This window comes from Toxorhynchites rutilus, chromosome 2 (genome assembly GCF_029784135.1).
Source record: "Toxorhynchites rutilus septentrionalis strain SRP chromosome 2, ASM2978413v1, whole genome shotgun sequence".
NCBI lineage: Eukaryota > Metazoa > Arthropoda > Insecta > Diptera > Culicidae > Toxorhynchites > Toxorhynchites rutilus.
In genome coordinates, this window is record NC_073745.1 from 239,380,131 (window position 1) to 239,403,175 (window position 23,045).

Consider the following 23,045-nt stretch of genomic DNA (forward strand, 5'->3'; position numbering starts at 1 on the left):
CGACGCCGGCCACGTCCTTAGTCACCAGGGGAAGGGAAGGAATGTTAGTATGATATTCGCCGCCCGAAGGCCAGAAGGGTCGCCTCTATAGCGTGGTTCCGTAGCGTTTATCAAGGAAGGGATAGTTGTTAGTGGGATTAGGTAAGAATCAGGATTCACTGAGGTAAGTGATGTGATTATGTAAACACGAACTCTTGACCAATCGACGAAACGAAAATCCAAAAAACTAATGTCTCACTGACGCCTAGATTATCTTTAGGTATCCTAAAAAGTAAAACCTGTAAAATTTATTGGCCCATCTATATATTATGTTGTTTATCGAACGTTACTTTATCTAACTTCAAACGCGATGGTGAAACGTTATTTTTGGGAATCCTGAGAATGTAACCGAAGAAACTCCTCTAAAACCAATCGTCCCGGCGATATGTTGCCGTTTTCACTACAAACACAACCTAAATACTACACAAAAGCACACATATTTATTCACATAAATACTAAATTCCAGGACATGTTAATATCATCTTAACGTATTTTCCAATCTGGAATTTAATATCCTGAAGTTTTCTGTATTTACTCTTTAAAAAGCAGTGGCGTATCATCACGCCTAAACCACCACTAACGGGCGACAACTGAAGTGCAATTCACATACACAGTAAAAAATATTTGCTTTAAACTTAACTCCTTAACTTATGATTTAATTTCCAAAATTGCAGAAAAAATCGCGCAATCATCGAATTCACTTCTTCAATTCATTTAACAGATGAACAGTTTTTGTATTTGTTTTCTAGCACATCGATGGTAAATCTCAATCAAAAATGGAATCTCAAACCTTGAATTTACAAACCCATTAATCCACAAAATACATCTCCTCTGCTCCGTGCAGAACACAAACACATAACACCAAAAACAGTAGACTCGAGAGACAGAGACATAAGCGTGAACACATAGGGTCTGATCACGGATGCCGAAAAAACGGAAACGGTGAAAATGAAATGAAGTGCTTATTACATTACATACAACTCATCTCGCCCCCACCGCGAATCGACGCTCGTGACCAGGCACATAGTTCGACAGAAAAAAGAAACACAAATGCAGATACTACTAGATAGCTTAAGGTGAAGGTGGAAGCTAGCCACAAATGGCTGCTACAATGGCGCTCATTTCTTTCATCTCCCTCCCTCACCCCTCGCCCAAAAATCAATAATTTTGCGAAACAGTGTGAAGAAAATGATCGTTTTTGCACACTTCCCATCAAGTAATATCAACCAAACTTTAATCGATTACTCACAAGATATTAAATTTTCATCTGCTTTCGCACCGTATAGTGAAGAACGTCGGAAAACTCGAGCAAGTGCTCTGAAAGTTAAATTTTCGTTTTTCAATCTTCAGCAAAGGTTTTGTTTGTATTGGTGGAAGCATCGTTATTTTTTCGACACTGATGCCAAACAACATCATCGAAACAGCTATAAAACCACTCAATAAAATGTTATTCCGGAGTCATAGCGTCCCATGTCATGAAAATCAATAGAATAAAATTGTGTTGATATCAATACAATTATTATTTTTACGTTTAATGGGTCTATAATGTAAGTTTTAGCAACTTTAACATTGGGTAAGAAAATTGTATTGCAGAGCTCGGAACACTGCCACGGCTGCCTATGCTTTCAAAAACAGTAAACGGAAAAGTATTAATTTCAATCTAAATGCCTCGGCCAACGAAGAGAAGGGTTAAGGCTTTCCAACGTGAATATGTGAAAACAATACGATCAACGAAGGAAAATATTAAGGAATTATCAACATCGAGTTACTATGCGGAAGAACTTGTTAATACCAAAAGAGCCCCAATTCGCATGTGTTATAAATTTGCTCATGTTACGCTCGCGTATAATCAGAACCATATGCAAATGCACCTTCTATATATATTTATATTTGCAATTGTTCATCAGAACATATCGTTCATACATTTTACTTTAGTATAGAATTGTTATTTGTTTTTTTTTTAATGTATTCAAAGACTCGTGTCAATGAAGCGCCACACAGTCTGATAAGTGAATTGATCTATTTACGTGTGCTTTACTCTTCTCTCACAAACACTATTACCCCATTTTTACACGAGGGTTTACCTATACTACTACAATGGCTAGCTTCCACCTTCACCTTAAGAAGGTGTTGGCTAATCTTATCTCCTTTGTTTTGACGTAGGACTACGTCTTTCATTTCTATACCGGGGTGTAAAATCAAAGTTTCGAAAACGAAAGCGTTACGCCGGAGACCGAGATTTTGAGTGTTAATAGCTCCTAAACAACTGAACGAAATGGTATGATAAACACTTCATTCGAAAAATAAAATGTCTACGCGTTCTATACTTGTTACTTTCTGATCCAAAAACTTGTTTCAATAGTCTTAAATTTGCTTTCAAAATAGGCTATTGAAATCACCAATCGGTATATAAGCGGTATATAACCGCTCGGAAATCCACTCAGTTCTAATTGAACAGCGATTGGAGCATGTTGTCGCTGTTGTGGTGAAGCTCTTCATTTATCATGAAAGCGCGGATGAACGGTGTCACCAAGAGCCTGTTTGTGCACCTTAGGCCAGAAGGGAATCCATCAGGAGGAGAGTGATGCTACAAACGGTTCCCCGGGAAGATCTCGAAGCAGCCGCTACACACACACACATACACGCACGGAATTCTTTCCGTTTGGATCGAGAAAGATCCGGAAAATAATCTGCCAGTTCCTCTAGGAATTTAAATATACATTCATGTGAAAGAGTTTATTTGAATGTTTTCTATCCATGTAACACTGTGACCAAATATGTTTCAATCAAGTGCTATTAACAGATGGTTATCGAGTTAGCATTAACCACTGGTGGGCTTCCAGTATCGAGGAAAATGTGGAAATATCTAATCGTTACTGAAAATAATCTGCCAGTTCCTCTGGGAATTTAAAATTACATTCATATGAAAGAGTTTATTTTAATGTTTTCTATCCATGTAACACTGTGACCAAATACATTAGGTTTTGTGATTTTTCAATCAATCGCAATCAACAGGATAGCTTCTGAAGATTATTCTTCCCCATCAGTAGGATATTTCCGTATCCAATATTGGATGCATAAAACCTTGTGCCTCCAACGTAACGCTCTCGTTTTCGAAGTTCTCCAAATATTCATTCATTCAGAATGAATTCAGATTCAACTTCATACAAATGATCTCTAAATCAACGATAGTCCTACGTCACCCTTGCGGTTATACCATAGATATAACCCACTTCCTGCTCTTCTAGGGAACTGAAAAACACGAACACACCGAAACCGGAATGGCGATGCGCAACCATTTTCTAATCGATAGCTAAGATGTCTCCTAAACATATCTCTCTTGTAGCAAAAATTCACGAATCTTCTGAACGGAATGGCTTCATTTCACTGAGTCGCGACAGGCTGCTACATTGGCCTTCAAAAATGCCCGCTTTTAAGCATATAACACACTACCACACTTCGTAACTGAAAACCGAGCGTGAAAGCACACGTCCGTCGCGGACCGATGCACAAATCGAACTCTTTACTTGATAAGTTCTTGAATTATGCAGAAACTCATGCTTCATTTGTATGGTGACTTGTTGGAAATTGTAAGGGCTATTCACGTTTTTGAGAAAAATGAATTTCAATTTTAAAAATGTTTTTTTTGTGTAATGTTCAATTTAAATTTTTTTTGGTATTTTTTAATAAAATTGGAACAATTTCCTACATTCCATCTTGTGACCAGAATTTTGTAGATATTCTAGTTTTTGAGTTATAAATTTTTGTAAAAAATAAAGAAACAAATTTTGGCCCGTTTCGAAAAGTCAAATTTTTTTCCGACGATTTCAAATATGCAAAGTAAGTCGTCTAATCTTATGGAGACCATGCCGAAACGATTACATGAGATCTTGAAGGCTAAAGGAGGTCATATAAATTATTGAAATGTTGTGGTTTGCGTTCAGTTATTTGAAGCTTTTTCGATCTTTTTTGTCACTGATTTTTCTGGAATACAAATTGTTTTTGATATTCTAGTTTTTGAGTTATAAATTTTTGTAAAAAATAAAGAAACAAATTTTGGCCCGTTTCAAAAAGTCAAATTTTTTTCCGACGATTTCAAATATGCAAAGTTACTTAACCCTTTCGCTACGAACGTCGTCTAATCTTATGGAGACCATGCCGAAACAATTACATGAGATCTTGAAGGCTAAAGGAGGTCATATAAATTATTGAAATGTTGTGGTTTGCGTTCAGTTATTTGAAGCTTTTTCGATCTTTTTGACGTTGGACTACGTCTAACCGGAAGATATAGGGGGTGAAATGGAAATCTAGGCACTGAACAAGTAGGAAAAAATGCAAGATTTGGAACGCTTATAACTCGAGCATTTCTCAATAGATCGCAAAGGTTGTTGCATCAATTGATAGGAAATATATCTACGCATCTATCATAACGAATAACATTTCATTTTTCTTGAGATAAATAATTGAATAATTGTGAAATATCAAGCATTGTCAAAATGCACTATGTGCCCATTTTTGATTGGTCCATTTTGTGCTCCTCAAATCGTACCGGCCAAAACGGGCAACCAGAGCAGCAGCGAAATAGAATGAAGCACGATTGGAAAGGAAAAAGAAAAAAATGAACGAAACATTGGTCGCAGTCTCACACATGCGTAATTCTCTACCAGCCAGTCAGCTTAAAAATCCCCGCTCCGCTGCCGTAACGATCATTCTCATTCAAGCCGTACACCACATCGTTTCGCATCACAACACATCAACAAACCAACCCAAGCAGCCATGTCTGGACATGGTAAAGGAGGAAAATGAAGGGAAAGGCAAAATCCCGCTCGAACCGTGTTGATCCGGAGTTCCCCGCAAGGGTAGCTAGGCCGAGCACGTTAGTACCAGTGCACCAGTCCACCTAGCCGGCGTTATATAGTTTCGGCCGCCGAAGTGATCGAGTTAGATGGCAAAGCTGCTCGCGACGATAAGAAAACCCGCATTCGGAACAGAACACATTCGGTTCGGTGGACATCAAGACAACAGGCAGTTGCAGCGAGTGGCGAGTGGCAAACGCAATCGCAAAACGGCATCAGGTAGCAGAAGAAAAAAGTTTGTTCTTTATACAAACTGCTTTGATGGCAAATCCAGAACAAGGCGGCATCGAGGGCGTTCGAAATGGTTTTTTTCAAAACCACGAGTACTAAGTTTTTTTCTAAATTGGAACCATTCCATAAAACAAGGCGCTTTTCAGGGCCATTAAACCTCCCAAAAAAGAGTTTAGGAAATACAGTTCAATGCTTTCTAAAACAATATCCAAAATAATAATAAAACACAAATTGATTTTTTCATAATTTGTTTGCCAGGATATGATGAGTATGTGAATTTGGCAGTTGTTCTGAGCTTATTGATTTTCACCAATTCTTAAATTGCTTCTAGATTGAAAGTACAGTAATTTACACTTATCTCGACATTTAGCTAATTGGACGGACCTGTAATGCGACATATTTAGTTGGACATTTTTGTAAACATAGAGTTCGGGGTCCAAATTATGACTCCTCATTGAAAGTCGACACTGTACCACTGTCATCGCAAATGTTCAATTACAGGTTAAAATTATCTCCAATCCGATACTGAGTGGTGGTAATGCGACGTGCCATTGAATGTAATTTACTGTAAAATATGTCACAAGCTGGATGGGAAGAAATTTTCCAACTGTGAAAGCTGTGGCGAGTGGCAAATGCAATCGCTAAACAGAAAGGTTTAGCCGAACAAGATGGGGATATCGAGTGATAACAAAACAATAAACTCTTTAGATTGAAAATAATTTTGTGATCCTGAAAAGGACCCGTTTTAGCCTGCATGTGAATCCAACGAGAGAACAAATCGTAATGAATGTATTTTTTTGCCATCGCTCCCTTTTAACGTTCATTCGTTCATCTCGTTGGACTCGCCCCTCTGGCTGAGTCTGCCGATTTGTCTCTATCCTGTGAGTGTGTACCGCTTGAGTATAAAACACGCGGACCCCAAAAAATTATCTTATTTTCTTTCAAACCGTAAACCCGTGTGGTTGTACAGCATCGGCATCGTGCACGTAACAAAGGAGGACAAGTTAAGGGAAAGGCAAAGTCTCACTCGAACCGTGCAGGTCTCCAGTTCCCTGTTGGTCGCCTTCACAGATTGCTCCGCAAGGGTAACTAGGCCGAACGGATTGGTGCCGGAGCACCAGTATACCTAACAGCGATTATAGAGCTTCGGCCGTCGGAGTGCTCGAGTTGGCTTGCAAAGCTGCTCACGACAATCAAAACCCGCATCAAGAACAGAGCAGCTTCGGTTCGGCGCTCATCAAGGCAACAATTAGTTTCAGTGAGTGGCAAAGTGTTTCTCCGGCACGTCGCATTAAATGTAATTTACTGAACAATATGTCACAAGCTGGATGGGAAGAAATTTTCCAATTGTGAAAGCTGTGGCGAGTGGCAAACGCAATAGCTAAACAGGAAGGTTTAACCGGACAAGATGGGAATATCGAGTGATAACAAAAACACAACACCAAAGGTTCTTTTCAGAACTATCAACATATTCATAAAGAGTAAACAGTAAACTAATCCATTTTTCAGGTAGATTGGTAGGTATTCACGTAGGAGAAGAAAATAAAACAATATATTTAAAATATATATTTAACAAAAGCTGTCCCCTTTGTATAGTCCTACGTCACTCCGGTTATGTCCCCGACATTACCCACCCGTCTTTTTGTCACTGATTTTTCTGGAATACAAATTGTTTTTTTTTTTCTATGAGAAAAGCTTTTAGTTTTCTCAGTGCAACATGAATGAAATTCAAAAAGAACATAATAGATAACATTTTAAGAATGATGACGATGCGTTTACCAGTTTACCTTACCAAAAAAATGAACAAAAATTAACAAAAAAATATGAGTGGGTATATTTGTTATTTTGTCAATAACAAATCAACTTTAAAATAGTTCCAGATTTCATGCACTTTCTAATGTTAAAATGTTGCTTTGAAACAATCACAACAAGCACAAAAATCAACCTACCCATTTGCAGCTCCTTCTGGTGCAGACATCGTGTTTATATGTGGCTAACTGAAAGTAGTAGAAAACAAAAAAAAAAATTAGTATGGATCGTAAAAGTTTCGTAAACTTCAAGCTTTTCATGCTAACACAACTAAAGCTCGCTGTTTCCGTACGAGGAACGGTTACAACCCAACTTTGTCAGGCAAAGATTTAATCGTGGATCAGTTCTCTCACTTTTATCGCTAACCGTTATCTCAGACCATCATTTATTCGCATGTCGGATAGAAATTTGCACACAAAGAACACACTGTGTGCGCAGTGATTAATCTTTACCCGTTGTGTTCGTCTGGTTTTATAGGGAGGAAAGATAACGTCGAGAAAGGGCTGAGAATTTGACATTGTATCAAATGTCAGAGTTAATTTGACAAGGCATCAGCTCTGGAATGACTCAATCTCATCCTGGTTGACTACATTTATTCCATCCCTACCGCCCATGCACCACCCAACTTCGGTCGTTTGGAGCGTCTGAATCACGAAGTACGTAACCCAAAAACGCGCCATACATAGCCCACACACAGCCCTCGATCGCATTAATCCAAACTCATTCAAATATATGCAAAGAATTGCGCTTTTATTTCTTCGCCATTGAAGTCGTAAATAACGCCGACGCGTTTCGAGGATGAGTATTTTCACACATGACTTCCCAGTGTCTCTGTTGGAAAATTTCATCCAATAAGACACACAAAAGCACTTTCACACCCTCCCCAACCCTATTATGTCGCACCATCTCGAGTTTCCCTTGCTTTCTGTGTTCTTCCCAGATAGGCTCCACCACTCAGTTCGCTCTGGGCTTGCGTGCCAGTGTGTAACGCAGCTGTGTTTTCTGATGATGGTACTTCCCCCCAGTCCCGTGCAGAGTCTATTTTTTGCCGATTAAGGATATCATGCCTCATCCTTCATACGGATATCTTCGTGGGATTTTCGCTTGCGTGTACAACACACGAACGAAAATTTGATTCCATTCTTTATGTCGCTTTTTTTTCTTCACCCGACTCGGTCTTGTGTGAAATATCACTTCATCGAGGGGTATGCTTGATGGCCATATGATTCTCTGGGTACACAGAAATAAACGTGAAGTGTACCAATCAGCCAGGCAATACTTTGGCCTTGATGATTGAAGCTGACTCGTGCTTTTCCACACCACTTGATGAACGCTAATGGTTTCCACGCGCCACCGTTCTTTTATTTCTCGAGAAAATTACAGTATTCACGCAGTTTAGCACAATCGGATCATTGCTGGAATGCTCATCCAAAAGGATGTTTATTACACAGACAGAATCTTGCAGTGGTAATGAGATAATTTGTATTTGGTTACAGTATATTGGTGTTCCCATTCCGGCGGTTGTCGTTTCCCCTGCCGGAAAATAGAGGCATTGCCAAGAAAAGAGTTTGGAATATGAACAATCTCTTAGTTTTCTCGTGTTAGTTTTAATGTTACTTAACACTGAAACCTTACATATGTTATATATTTATGGTTATTAACAACAAGACATGGCACTATAACGAAAATATCCACAGCCAAATCGCTCCAAGGATTAGAATTAAGATTAATTTTTGGCTGGTAGCATTTCAAATAATGGGCACACTCTCAATTAAGTTCAAAACCAAAACTGAAATAAGATGCAAAAGAAACCCATATAAAAACGATTTTGGAAACCCATGTAGACGATCTGACTTTTTCAGGAACATAAAAAGGGTGTCGACTCCAAACCCGAAAAAAAATCCCTGATATTCCCTGATTTTCCAGTAATTTTTCAGAAAAATTCCAAGTGTAGATAGGCAATTAAATTATTTACTAGTACTTTAGCTGTTGTTCCTGAAATATTCCGTTAGCTCAAACAATGAAATTTAAGAACGTATTCGATACCTTCCGATAAATGAACTGTTGTGATTTTTAATTGAGATTAACAGCGACTGAGAAGTGCCGTTAAAGATTAAAAAATGGATTTGGGTCTATTTCACGGCACTGTTACAATTTTAACGAAATGCATTTTCTTGTAATCTTTCGGCTCCCTTCTGTGCGTTTTCCAAAGTTATCTTCGTTTCACCTCTAGAAATTTCGATTCTGCTTCGCGTGGCCGTTTCTTTAATGTGCTCATTAATCAACTCATTTAACGCAAAAGCTTCTTCTATTCGACTTTCCTTGTCTTCTAGATAAAGAGAATGAGAATTTCGAACTTGTTGAATGACCTAGCACGACATTTTTATTGGTGCTTATCTTCCAAAGTGAAGCATACCATCATAAACTTGTCGCATAGCACAACCGTTTCCTCACAGATGTTTCCTAAAAACATTTGGTATTAATGGAAAAACCCTTTTAACGTTGGGGTTTCCACACGAGCGGCAGAAGACCATTTTAAGAAGTTCCGTCGTTCATTTTTCGGATCATAGTGAACAAAATTGTTGCTCTTGTTGCTATCAATATTGTTCCAGTATTAAGTCAGCTGGAGCTCTACTGAAACGTCCAAAATCCGTCAAATGTCAAAAAGATCAATAGTGTCAAAAGTTTCTCGAAATCGTTTTCCACTCATTATTTTACCGGAATTCAATGACGGCAAGATCAAGGATATATCAATGCTTCATAAGATTTAAAATAGTGCTTCGCATCCCAGACGAAATTTTAAGATTTGTCTGTCGTAAAATTATGGCGAGTTTTTTTTAATCCATCAATTTATTGATGAACCGTGTAAAATATTCAATCCGAAACTACCCAAATTCAAGAGTTTTTTATCTCGACTTCTCCATTGGTCTCGCGTAAAATGACCAATTCACGATGGTACCGTTCATCGACACAAGAAGAAATTTGTTCAAATAGGTTGGAGAAAAAGTTATCCATTATTTTCTCGGGACCTGGCTTTAGTGATCAATATCTCGTAATATCGATCATACCATAGTTTGGACTCGTTGTAATAGTGACAATATTTTGCTGTTTTTTTGTTTATTCCATTCAGTTGTGAGTTACAGGGTGTCTCGCATTTCAAAATTTCCAGAGTGATAAAAATTGGCATCAAGAGATGATTATAAAAATCTATTGTTAGAGTTTTTCACCAATCAGAACCTATACTTCTTTATAGAGACATCATAGAGCTACCATTAGAATGGCAACAAATTTTGCAAAAATACTTGACCCAAATCGGACAATCCGAAGCATATTAAACAGTATTTTTTGTGACGTGGGACTACGTCTAGCCGGAGTATATGGGGGGTGAAATGAAAACCTAAACACAGAACATGCAAGAAAAAATGAAAGATTCCGAATGCTTATAACTCGAACATTTCTTATTGGATCGGAAAGATGTTTGCATCAATTGATAGGGAATATTTCTACGCTTCTATCGCATTTAATGAAATGTTATTTTTCATTAGATAAACAATTGAATAACTGTAAAATGTTAAGCATTATCGAAACGCCCTAACTACCTAGTTTTGATTGGCCCGATTTACGGTTTCCCCAACACAGCCATCAAAACCAAGCAGCCTAGGGGAAATCGGCTTTGCAAATACATGAAAGTTGAGGGTATTTTGTTCCGACTGAAATGTGTTTCCCTAACACAGACTTTAAATCCATGGAGCGTGGAGAAATATGCATTGCAAATTTATGCAAGTCGGAGGCATTGCAAATTCATGCAGGTCGGGGGTATTTTTAGTTTCGACTGAAATGTGTCTCCCTAACACAGAATTTAAATACAAGGCGCGTGAGGAAATTGGCATTGCAAATTCATGCAAGTCGGTGGCATTTTTGTTCCGGCTGAAATGTGTTTCCCCAATCACAGACTTCAGAACCAAGGTGTCTGAGGAAATTGGCATTGCAAATGCATACAGGTCGGGGGTATTTTTATTCCAACTGAAATGTGTTTACCTAATACAGACTTCTAAGCCAAGGTGTCTGGGGAAATCGGCATTTGCAAATACATGTAAGTCGGGGTTATTTTTGTTCCGACTGAAATGTGACTTCAAAAACAAGATGTCTGAAGTAATCGGCTTTGCAAATAAATGCAAACTGCTTCTGTACTGGCTTGCCTTTGTGCAGACTAGAATATGTTTCCTCAACACGGTCTCCCAAAGTTAGGAACCTGGGAAAATCGTGCAGACACTAGAGGCAAATGAACTTTCAAGTTTAAAGCTTCTATAGTATAAAAATTGGAAGTTGAAGTTGTTGATTCATACAAGCCGGGGGTACTTCTGTACCCGCAATTTTTTTTGCACTCCGAAAAGTGTTTTTCTAACACGGATCACAAAAACGATTACGAATACAACTATTTGGCTCGGTTATTCAAAATTGTATAGAAGGATATGCTTTCATATCTTCAGCTCACTGAATTTCTACGCATACCATTTCATGATTAGGCAAAATGTTGATAACTATTTGCTGCGATAACACCCATTGATTAAACAATATGCGTTTGACGTACATGTCAAAATCGAAACTGAGTGCCTGAAGTTCATCAAATCAAGCAAATTCGCGGTTCGAGAAGTACGTGTACTTGAGAGATGCAAACATCAGACGGAAATGTAAAACAAAATAAGCGTTTGATAATTCTTCCGTTCACATCATACCAAACGTAAAAGGATTGTCATTAAATTTACAATCAAAAATTTAACCAATACAAACAAATGATTGCTAAGCTAAGGTAGTCCCACGTCAGCCTTGCGGTTATATAATTGATATACCCCACCAATTTTTTTATTCTCTTTATTAAAGAGATTTTCAGCCAAAGGCTGGTTCATCTCTAAAACATAGTTTTGAATTTCACCCACAAATAATGAATTACTTTTTCTCCAACCTAATATAATTCCCAGACCTTCTTTAAAAGCTCCAAGTTGATCTCTGATGCTTGGAAACGTTCCGTCATGTAACGATTCTCCACCTCCATCTCTTCTTCATTCCAAAATATAACATTCAGATCCATCTGCAGTCTCTTTGTAGTCTTGTTCAAAGGCTCGTCGAAACCAACACAGAGTATAGCGTTTAAAAATTTCATCGAGCTTAGATTTAGGATACGGGACAAAGCCAAACATTATCATAAAGCGGTTTATATCACGTCATAGTTAGACCTTCTCAGCTTTTGGTGTCATCAAAATTCTCTAATTACTGCAATAATCAAAATTCTAATTAGCGAAGTTTAGTTTTTTTCCAGATTGATGACGAAATTCCCTGATGTTCCCTGATTTTTCCTGATATTGTGTGAATTCCCTGATATTCCCTGATTTTCAAGGTTTTTCAAGGTAATCAACACCCTGATAAATCACACAATCATTGAAAATCTACCACGAACGATGTCCTCAAGGAAAACTATCCTTAGAGAAATTAAATGGAGATTACGATCGACAGCTGCCTTCGAAGGTTTTATGAACAATTATCAAACCTAGAGCTCTTGAAGGCTGATGTCAAAGTTTCATCGTTTTATACGCAGTTGATTTTGCGTAAATCGATATCCCGTTACTTTCTATAGTATTGGGTTGTCCGAAAAGTTCGTGTCGATTTAAAAAAAAATCAAAACATAATTTTTATGTGCAGAAACACGTTTATTCAATTATATAGGGGAAGGTGGTCCTGATCCGACTCTCTAAAATGCAACGGCCATATATACATATTTTGTTTTGTTTTTTTTTGCGGCTTCCGCATTGGAATGTATAGTATAGCTCTTCGACTGTATTTCCTACATATCGATGGGATTCATTCAAAGGAAAAACGGAGGTCAAATCGGAAGTCTCTTTTACCGACACCAAATGATGATCCTTTTTGAGATCCGGTTTGCTGATTATTCGATTATATACAGACATAATTGAAACATAAAAAAAATACATGGGGTTACATAAAATCGAGTTAAAAAAACGATGCCAAGCCTTTCAACTGCATGAAACGTCATCAAAAATCGACTCTCTGGGACTTCGTCGTTTCTTTCGGAATACGAGGCAAATCGTATGGATTAGGGTGCCAAAAAAGGTCATCTCGATTTTTAATACGGCGAAATAATGATTCGCATGATAGGATACCCTATGCAAAATATTCACCCCTATTCTGTATTTCGATCGATTCGAAATATTTCGAACGACTTAATAAATTTACATTCTGTACTTCGTTGGAGTGGTTTTTCCATTTCGTTCGACCATTTTCTCTACGAACATTAAATGGGCAAATCAATAGAAATATGGAATGCGAAATTATAACTCGATCGAAATAACGGTTTCGAACGAAATGGAAATCCTTCGAAATACAGAATAGGGCTGATTTGCTCAATCGAACTTCATTTACTAGTGTCACAAACGTCAAGATTAGATTTTTTGTGAAAGCCGAAAAATTACCCAAGGGGGGAGTACATAAAATCGAGATTTTCAAAAAAAAAAGTTTGATGCCAAATGTCTAAAAATTGCATGAAATTTGTTATTTTTTTGACTGGTGAATATACTGAATACTGAAAATATTAACACCAAACATGTAGGAAAAATTAAAGATTTTGAATCATTATAATTCAAGCATTCCTTAATAGATCGCAAAGATGTTTGCATCAATTGATAGGAAATATTTCTACGCATCTATCACATTTAATAACATTCAACATTGCAATTGAGATAAACAATTGAATAATTGTGAAATGTTCAGGATTATCTAAACGTCCTAAATCCCTCGTTTCGATTGGTCCGATTTGTGCTTCCCGAATTGAACCGACCAGAAGAAGCAACCAGACTAACAGCGGAATACTGTTTCCCCAACACAGATATCGAAACCAAGGTGTGGGGAAATCGACATTGCAAACATATGACAGACTGTATGACTGTGTTGAATTATAGAGGCTTTAAACTTATGCATCCGTCTCTGGCCCTGAGAAGGCCCCTTGGGAACAACTTAATCCAAACTCCTTCTCCACCGGCCTTGACAAAGACACTTCATTGTCGTTCGATGCTTCTCAGCAAATCGTTTCCACTTCCACAAACATCACACAACGTTTTTTGTGCAAATATATGTAAGCTGCGATTACTTTTGAGCTCGCTTGCATTTGTTCGAACCAGAATGTATTTTCATAATACGAACGTCTAAACCAAGGGCCCTGGGGAAATCGATATTGTAAACATATGCAAGCTGCAGGTACTTTTGAACTCGCTCGCATTTGGCCAGACCGAAATATGTTTCTCTTACACTAACTAGAAAAGTGGGTACGAACACAAGGCTTTGGCTCAGTTATTAAACGACATTAGAAAATATACCTTCATATCTTCAGCTCAATGAACTTTTATGCAGACCGTTTGATGATAAAATGTAAAATGTTGATAGCAGTTCGCTGCGATACCGTCGATTGATTCAACAATATGCGTTCAGCGTGCATGTCAAAATTGAAACTGGGTGCCTGAAGTTCATCACATCAAGCAAATTCGCGGTTCGATTACTAGACTGATTCAAATAATCGACATATAAAGCCAATAAGCTATTTTTCCTTTAGAAAATATCAAACTTGCGATAAAAATGGATTCTGGTCGAACAGATCTAGTCTAGATCTAGAAATATTGTCTGAAAACATGTTAACTTTGAAAAATCACACCTTAGAAACGAATAAAAACCCCTCTCAGAGTTTTGAATATATTATATGAAAAAACCTGTTTGCAAGAAAAAATATAAAAAAAAATTGGCGACCTTAGTCCAGAGACCATGAAAAATATAAAAAACAAATACTATCAATATTTATGGAAACAAAAACCAAACTTTTTTACAATTGTTATATTCTTTTCTAAAAAGACTTGCTAATTGGCTTTAATTTGGCTAAAAAAACTGGAGATTTTTGCCTTTGACTGTTTCGCTGGCATGCTTAAAAAAAAGCTGGCAATATACAGGAAAAACTGGAAGGTTGGCAACTCTGGCCGTGGCTCAGGAAGTAGGCTAAATAAAGTGTCGATTTTACTATTAACCTGATAAACCACAACTCACAACCTGTATTCATACACCGCGAAGTACAAGAGTGCAACATTAATTGATTGGTGAGACAATTAGTCAATAAACGAATCTTGCGGAATCAAGGCAGGTCGTAGAGTTCTCTGCATTTCTCTTGAGTGAATGTCAAACTAACATTCATTCCCTTTCCTTAGCAGTTGCAAGGACGTGGTCAGGACAATTGTTAACTGTTGGAGAAAGCTGCCTTCATCTAACACAGTGGTTTTCAACTTTTTTTGCTCCATTCCCCCCTTTACGAAAATTAATCTAATTTCTTCCACCCTATCTGTATTTCGTAAGAAAGACTGCAGCATGTAGCATATAAAATAATAAAAGAATACAAACGTTTTACAAGTTATGTTCGCAACAAATTTTATACTTGTATCTGATAAAAAAATGTGTATAAAGCCTGTCTAGTCAGTATGAAACCTGCGCCTGAACGATTTCGGCCAACATTGTAATTCTTGAGAACGTTGTCCAAAAGCACATCTCATGTTTTGTCGTCTGTTCTATCATCATTAACTGTTCAATTGAGCATTACATTTCAGGTTTGAAAATGTTCCTCGAGCATCGCAAATTGTAGAGTATCCAAAACAGTTTTGGTGGCAATTTTTGCTAATCATTGTCATCTTCAAAGCGAAGTAAATGTGCAATATTCCCTTGCACAATCCCCCCCTTTTAATGACCAAATTCCCCACAGGTTGAAAATCACTGATCTGATAGATATTACTAATCATCAGCAATGGATATAGGCTAGCTTTTAACTTAATAGTTTTGAAATCATGCCACCTACGATATTGTGCAACTTGCTGGATGCTAATGCTAATACTAAACGAATCTTGCGGAATCAAGGGATATCTATGCAAAATAGGGAAAAATAGGATAAAACCTCCCGGTGGGGTAAGACGGACCACTTCTAGTTTCATAAGAAAACCTCAGTATTTTGGACAGTATGCTTGGCAAGAAGCATTAACAGCATTACTTTGTCATTCCGAAACACCTTGCAACACCGCGCACGAAATGTCAAAATTGTAAGCAAAACAAAGTTTTCGTCCATTGCGGTTGCAAGCGATCTAATTTTCGAGGCAACCGGAATAAGGATTTTTCCTGCGGAAACTGTATATTCAGTTAATTTCCAGTGTCCCAGTCCTTCAATATATTATTCCGGTTCTGCCTGCGTGAAAAGGTATGTAATATAGAATGCGTGTAAAATGCAAAAAGTTGCTCTGGATAGAAGACGAACCATTTTCGACTAGGGATTGCATTAACGTGCCAAAATTTCAATAACCGAATATTCGGTAATGAACATTTCATTACCGGTAAAACAATACTTTGAAACAAAACCATTTTTTTGAAGAAACGGCTTTTATTGATAATGGTTAGTTTACAAGGAAACATTTTGCAGGATTTTGCAATTTAGTTTGTTGTTTAAATTAATACTAATGTTAATAAAATGTTAATTTTGTCGTCTCCTCCTCCGTCTCTTTTTGTCGTCTCCTAATCTAAATCGGATCTCATTAGGGGAAATCAGGGTAAAACCGACACCCTAAGAATTCCCACATATTTCCAATACTCCCATGTTCCTCCGACTTCAAATCGTTACAGAACCTCTCAACTATTCATGAGATGAGAGTGCCGGTGAATTAACACCCTGTCGGGTTAAAACCTTTAGAGAAACGAATGTAAACTTGTTACAAAAAGCAGGTGATGGATAAATTCCTACTCCTGGTCCGGAGTAAACACGAGAGTTTTGATTTCAGCTTGGGTGAACAAACACGGGGGTTGTGCCGATGAGCGTTGAAGCTCTTCCAGGCTTTTTTGTTGACAAGCCCTGTTCAACGTTGGTTTTGGCTTTTTTATCAATCCAGTTCTGTCGTTTTGTCTTCCAAATATAAACACGAGACATCTACATGAAGCAAGGACGCATTTTTCCTGTCAGTGGAACACAAACCAGGTGTCGGTTTTACCCTGACTGAAGGTGTCGGTGTTACCCCGAATGGGATCGAAATTTCAAAACAACGTTTTCCATCATCGATAATCAACAAAACCGTCTCATAAAATACACTGAATATTGATCTAAGATGAATAAGGCTCACAGAAGTATCGAATTTTTCAGAATTTTCCGACTAAAACACTTGAATTCCACTAGCGGAATTTTACACGGACTAACTCCTGTTTGCCGACCGGTCCTGTTGTGTTGTTTGTTATGACAGTAAAGCGACTTCCGCAGCTGTAGGGTGAATCGGAACGTAAAAAATGACAAGTGTGTACAGAGGACTTAGGAAAATTTGCAAAAAACAGGAAGTGGGTTATATCTATGGTATAACCGCAATGGTGACGTAGGACTATCGTTGATTCAGTGATCATTTGTTTGAAGTTGAATCTGAATCCATTCTGAATGAATGACTAAATGAATATTTGAGGCACTTCGAAAACGAGAGCTCTTTTGCTTGCATGTTATTTTCAATGCCAAGAGGAACTGGCAGATTATTTTGCAGCAGCGATATCTTTCCGGATTCTTCTCGAAGTCCACCACCAGTGGTGAATGCTAACTCGATAACCACCTGTTAATTGCACTTGATTGAAAAACCACAAAATCAATTGTATTTGGTCGCAGTATTATATGGATAGAAAACGTTAAAATATACTCTTTTATTTTTTTATTATAAATAATTTTTCAGCAACGGTCACTTCTTTCCGGATTCTTCTCGATAATCAGCAAACGTAAAGAGTTGCGCGCGTGTATGTGTGTGTGTGACGGTTGCTCCGATATCTCAAGCGGAACCAATTTTCGATGCTGGTATTCTCTCGGTCGTTTTCTCTTCTCTTAATGATAATGAATCCCTTGATCCTTCGCCGTCCAGCTCGTCCAGCTCGTTCAACTCGTTCAGTAACGATGTTGTCTTGTCGATGTCCTCACGAAAAATGAATTCGTTTCACCACCACAATATCGCTCAAGTATGCTTTTTGTCCGTGACTGAATCGAAAGAAGTTGTGGTTTACGATGGAAATTTGGAAGGAAAACTAGAGGCGAATGAACTCTTTGAGTTTGAAACTTTCTGCGACTGAGCAATAATTGAAAATTATATGATTTTCGCGATGCGAAACATTTTCCATTGCGCGCGCGAACTGTATTCGATACGAAAATATTCTACTGATGGGGGAGAATAATCTACAGAAGCTTTCCTGCTAATTAGTTGCACTTGATTGAAGAATCACAAAACCAAATGTATTCGATCGCAGCAGTACTATGTGGATAGAAAACATTAAAATAAACTCTTCCGCTTAAACATAATTTTCAATTCCAAGGGAACTGGCATATTATTTAGCAGTAACGATGACATCATTCCGGATTCTTCTCGAAGTCCACCACCAGTGGTTAATGCTAACTTAATAACCACCTGTTAATTGCACTTGATTGAAAAATCACAAAACCAACTGTATTTGATCGCAGTTTTACATGGATAGGAAACATTAAAATAAACTTTTTCACGTGAATATATTTTTCAATTCCCAGGGTAACTGGCAGATTATTTTCCAGCAACGATTGAATCTTTCCGGAATTTTCTCAATGCTGAATGGTGTCCAAACGAAAAAACATCCATGCGTGTATGTGTGTGTGTGGCGGCTGCTTCGATGTCTTCCCGGGGAGCCGTTTTTCGATGCTGATACTCTCTTGGTCACCTTCTCTTCTCCTCCTGCCTCCTGCCTCCTGGCTTTTCTGCCCTCCCTCACAGTTACAAACAAACTGCATGTCTTTCAGATCAGGTCAGGCTAGGTAATGAATCCCTCGATCCCTTGATTCCTCGCCGAAAAAGAATAATTTTCAGAAGCTTTCCTGTTGATTGCGATCGATTGAAAAATCACAAAACCAAATGTATTTGGTTGCATTGTTATATGGATAGAAAACATTAAAATAAACTCTTTCTCATCAATGTATTTTTCAATTCCTCAGGGAACTGACAGAGTATTTTTCAGCAACGATTAGTTCTTTCCCGATTTTCCTCGATACTTGAAGCCCACCAGTGGTTAATGCTAACTCGATAACCACCTGTTAATAGCACTTAATCGAAAAATATTTGGTCACAGTGTTACATGGATAGAAAACATTAAAATGAACTCTTTCGCATGAATATATTTTTCAGTTTTCAGGGGAACTGGCAGATTATTTTTCAACAACGATTGAATCTTTCCGGAAATTTCTCGATGCTGAATGGCATCCAAACGAAAATAGTTCCGCGCGTGTATGTGTGTGTGTTGGTTGCTCCCATGTTTCAAGCGGAACCGTTTGTGGCATCACTCTCCTCCTGATGGATTCCCTTCTGGCCTTAGGTGCACAAACAGGCTCTTGGTGACACCGTTCATCAGCGCTTTCATGATAAACGAAATTAGCTTCACAACAACAGCGACAACATGCTCCAATCGCTGTTCAATTATAACTGAGTGGATTTCCGAGCGGCGCTCGCTTATATACCGATTGGTGATTTCAATAGCCTGTTTTGAAAGCAATTTTAAGGCAATTGAAACAAGTTTTTGGATGAAAAAGTAACAAGTATATACCGCGTAGACATTTTATCTTTCGAATGAAGTGTTTATCATACCATTCCGGTCAGTTGTTTAAGAGCTATTGACGCTCAAAATCTCGGTCTCCGGCGTAACGCTTTCGTTTTCGAAACTTTGATTTTACACCCCGGTATAGAAATGAAAGACGTAGTCCTACGTCAAAAATGTCTTCTAATTGCAAAAATCAGGAGGTGTCGGGGTTACCCTGATTTTCCTTTCGAAATTTCCAGAAGAGGAAAACGGACGTTCAAACTACAATGATGTTGGGCGTAAAGTACGAAGACCATCGAATACCATTGCCATGTATTTGCTTCTGATGCCCTCTGTACGAAAACATCTGAGGATTTTCATCAATCCGTTTATAGACGTTGAGCCTAGGCTGGAAGTTGATACTTTTGATTGCTGCAATCGTCAAGGTTCTCCTTGATGCTCAACAGATTCTGCATTTTCCAGTGGGTTTTTTCCTTCCGGTCATCCAGCTACTGAACCATCACCATAACCGTCAAATTTAATCAAATCACGAACGATTTAAAATGCCTGCTTGTTCAATGCAGTCCGTGAAGTTTGATAGAAGACACAGAAGTCATCATTAATTATGCCACGACCACGAGCAGAATGCAGATAGCTGTTTTAGCATAAATTGTGACGTCAGTTTCATAAAGGGTGCAGTTCTTCCAGTATAGCAGTTCAACAGCGACCAGAACTGGTTCGAGGTTCGAGTATCGAGATCGAGCAGCTATTTTTGAACAGTAGGTCGGAGGTCGTAGAATCGGCGCAACACTGCCAGTTGGATTTTTCGATCTTATTTAGATTCTAGAGCAGGGATTCTCAAAATATTTCGGGCTAAGACCCCTTTCCCAGAATGAAGTGATACCTCAGACTCCTATAGCCAAACTTCTTCAAACATACGAAATACGTAACAATTGAAAATTTAACCCTTTAGAAGGCCGAGAAAACTAGGCAAGGAATCGACTCATACGTAAACCTTTGATACAAAATAAACTATTGAAAAAGATGAAAAAATTGTGGCTATGCAGTTGCCATTGCCCGTTAACCCCAAAAACACTGATTGTCACATTGCTCACAGCTCACAATTATTGGGCATTTGGTTATGCAAAAATTAAAACAATATTTCTTGTGCAGCGAAAAAACATTTTTTTAAAGACCTTTTCATCATTTTTATGATTTTAATTTTTCATCAAATACATTATTTATTTTATTGAATATCAAGTGTAATTAATAATTATAAGTAGGTAATTATTTCAAAAAAAATCGCAAAGTATTTGTAAATTCAGGATATCCTCAATCCTCTTAGGAAAATTCTTGTGTAATACGCCGCGAAAAAAAGAAAACAATATTCTTTTGACACTACGTACGTAGGTAACTAACCATTTTGTAAATTCTTTGCTTTAGTTTACCTTATTTAGCTATTGAATCACTTTATAATCTCTTGAATTAAATTAATAGATAAGTGTATTATCATTCAAGCTCCAATGCAGCTTCACAAAGCGTTCTCAAAATATGCACAAAGAAAACTGTACAGTACTAAGCTTGCTTTCGCATGGATTTTGTCTTAGGATTACGTCTTCCATTTCTGTACCGGTGTGTAAGAAATCTTCAAAAATAAGAGATTACGTCGGAGGTGCAAGGTTTTGAGCGTGAATAACTCTTTGCCGGTTGAACGAAGTGGTATGATAATCACTTCATTCGAAAGACAAAATGTCTACCAGTGATGTTTTTTTCAGAACTTGGGACCTAAGTGCAAGCTCATACAGTAAAATAACAGTAGCATGTTTGGACTTGAATTTGATCATGACTGCCTTCTATTTAATCGAGTATATGGGCCAAATATAGCACAAGTCAAAATGTGCCTGAAGGACTTGTATACTCAAACACATTATCTCGCACGAACTTGATCACGCTTTTTCACTTGCCGATTTTCTGATCTTTTATAAATTAATAAACTTATGTCGATGAGCCTTGTGAGGTTCTGAAAAGTGCAAAAATAATATTAGGTTGAGGAAAAAGATATCCATTATCTTCTCGGTAGCTGGCTGTAGTGATCAATATCTCGTGTGGTATCGATCACACTGTTTCATGTTTAGGCTCGTTGTGAAGGTTACATTTCACACTAAAAAACAGGAAGTGGGTTATATCTATGGTATAACCGCAAGGGTGACGTAGGACTATCGTTGATTTAGAGATCATTTGTTTGAAGTTGAATCTAAATCCATTCTGAATGAATGAATAAATATTTGGGGGACTTCGAAAACGAGAGCGTTACGTTGGAGGCACAAGGTTTTATGCATCCAATATAGGATACGAAAAACCTTGTTCTGAAGAATAATCTTCAGAAGCTTTCCTGCTAACTGCACTTGATTGACAAATCACAAAACCAAATGTATTATATGGATATTTTATGGATAGAAAACATTAAAATAAACTCATTCGCTTGAATGTAATTTTCAATTCCAAGGGGAACTGGCAGATTATTTTCCAGCAACGCAGGATATGGCAGGATATTTCCACATTTTCCTTGATACTGGAAGCCCACCAGTGGTTAATACTAACTCGATAACCACCTGTTAATAGCACTTGATTGAAAAATATTTGGTCACAGTGTTACATGGATAGAAAACATTAAAATAAACTCTTTCACATGAATGTATTTTTAAATTCCCAGAGGAACTGGCAGACTATTTTCCAGAAATGATTAGATCTTTCCGGAACTTTCTCGATGCTGAATGGCATCCAAACGGAAAGAATTCTGCGCGTGTATGTGTCTCCTCCAGCACGTTATGCAACGATGTTGTCTTGTCGAAGTCCTCACGAAAAATGAATGCGTCTCACCACCAGAATATCGCTTAAGTATGCTTTTTGTGTGAGATTGAATTGAGAGGTGTGGTTTACGATGGCAATTTGGAAGGCAAACTAGAGGGGAATGAACTCTCTGAGCTCGAAACTTTCGGCGACTGAGCAATAATCGATTGCGTGCGCATACAATATTGGATACGGAAATATGCTACTGATGGGGAAGAATAATCTTCAGAAGCTTTCCTGCTAATTACACTTGGTTGAAAAATTACAAAATCAAATGTATTTGATCTCTGTGTTACATGGTTAGAAAACATTAAAATAAACTCTTACACATGAATGTATTTTTAAATTCCCAGAGGAACTGGCAGATTATTTTCCAGAAATGATTAGATCTTTCCGGAACTTTCTCGATGCTGAATGGCATCCAAACGGAAAGAATTCCGCGCGTGTATGTGTGTGTGTAGCGATGTCTTCCCGGGGAACCGTTTGTGGCATCACCGTCCTCCTGATGGATTCCCTTCTGGCCTAAGGTGCACAAACAGGCTCTTGGTGACACCGTTCATCCGCGCTTTCATGATAAACGAAGAGCTTTACCACAACAGCGACAACATGCTCCAATCGCTGTTC

General features: G+C 37.9%; 2 protein-coding genes across 5 annotated transcripts in view; one reads left to right on the forward strand and one right to left on the reverse strand.

The window, feature by feature from the left end:
* The window catches only part of LOC129765339 (chondroitin sulfate N-acetylgalactosaminyltransferase 1), a 197,724-nt gene that overhangs the window by 135,674 nt on the left and 39,005 nt on the right, over nt 1–23,045 (forward strand). The gene's annotated exons all lie outside the window — the stretch shown is intronic.
* The window catches only part of LOC129765340 (synaptobrevin), a 91,302-nt gene that overhangs the window by 62,265 nt on the left and 5,992 nt on the right, over nt 1–23,045 (reverse strand). For all 3 annotated transcript variants that reach the window (XM_055765527.1, XM_055765529.1, XM_055765528.1), the window contains exon 2: nt 7,076–7,123. In XM_055765527.1, the coding sequence (XP_055621502.1) occupies nt 7,076–7,104 (29 nt within the window). In that variant the 5' untranslated portion in view covers nt 7,105–7,123. The remainder of the gene's footprint in view (nt 1–7,075; nt 7,124–23,045) is intronic.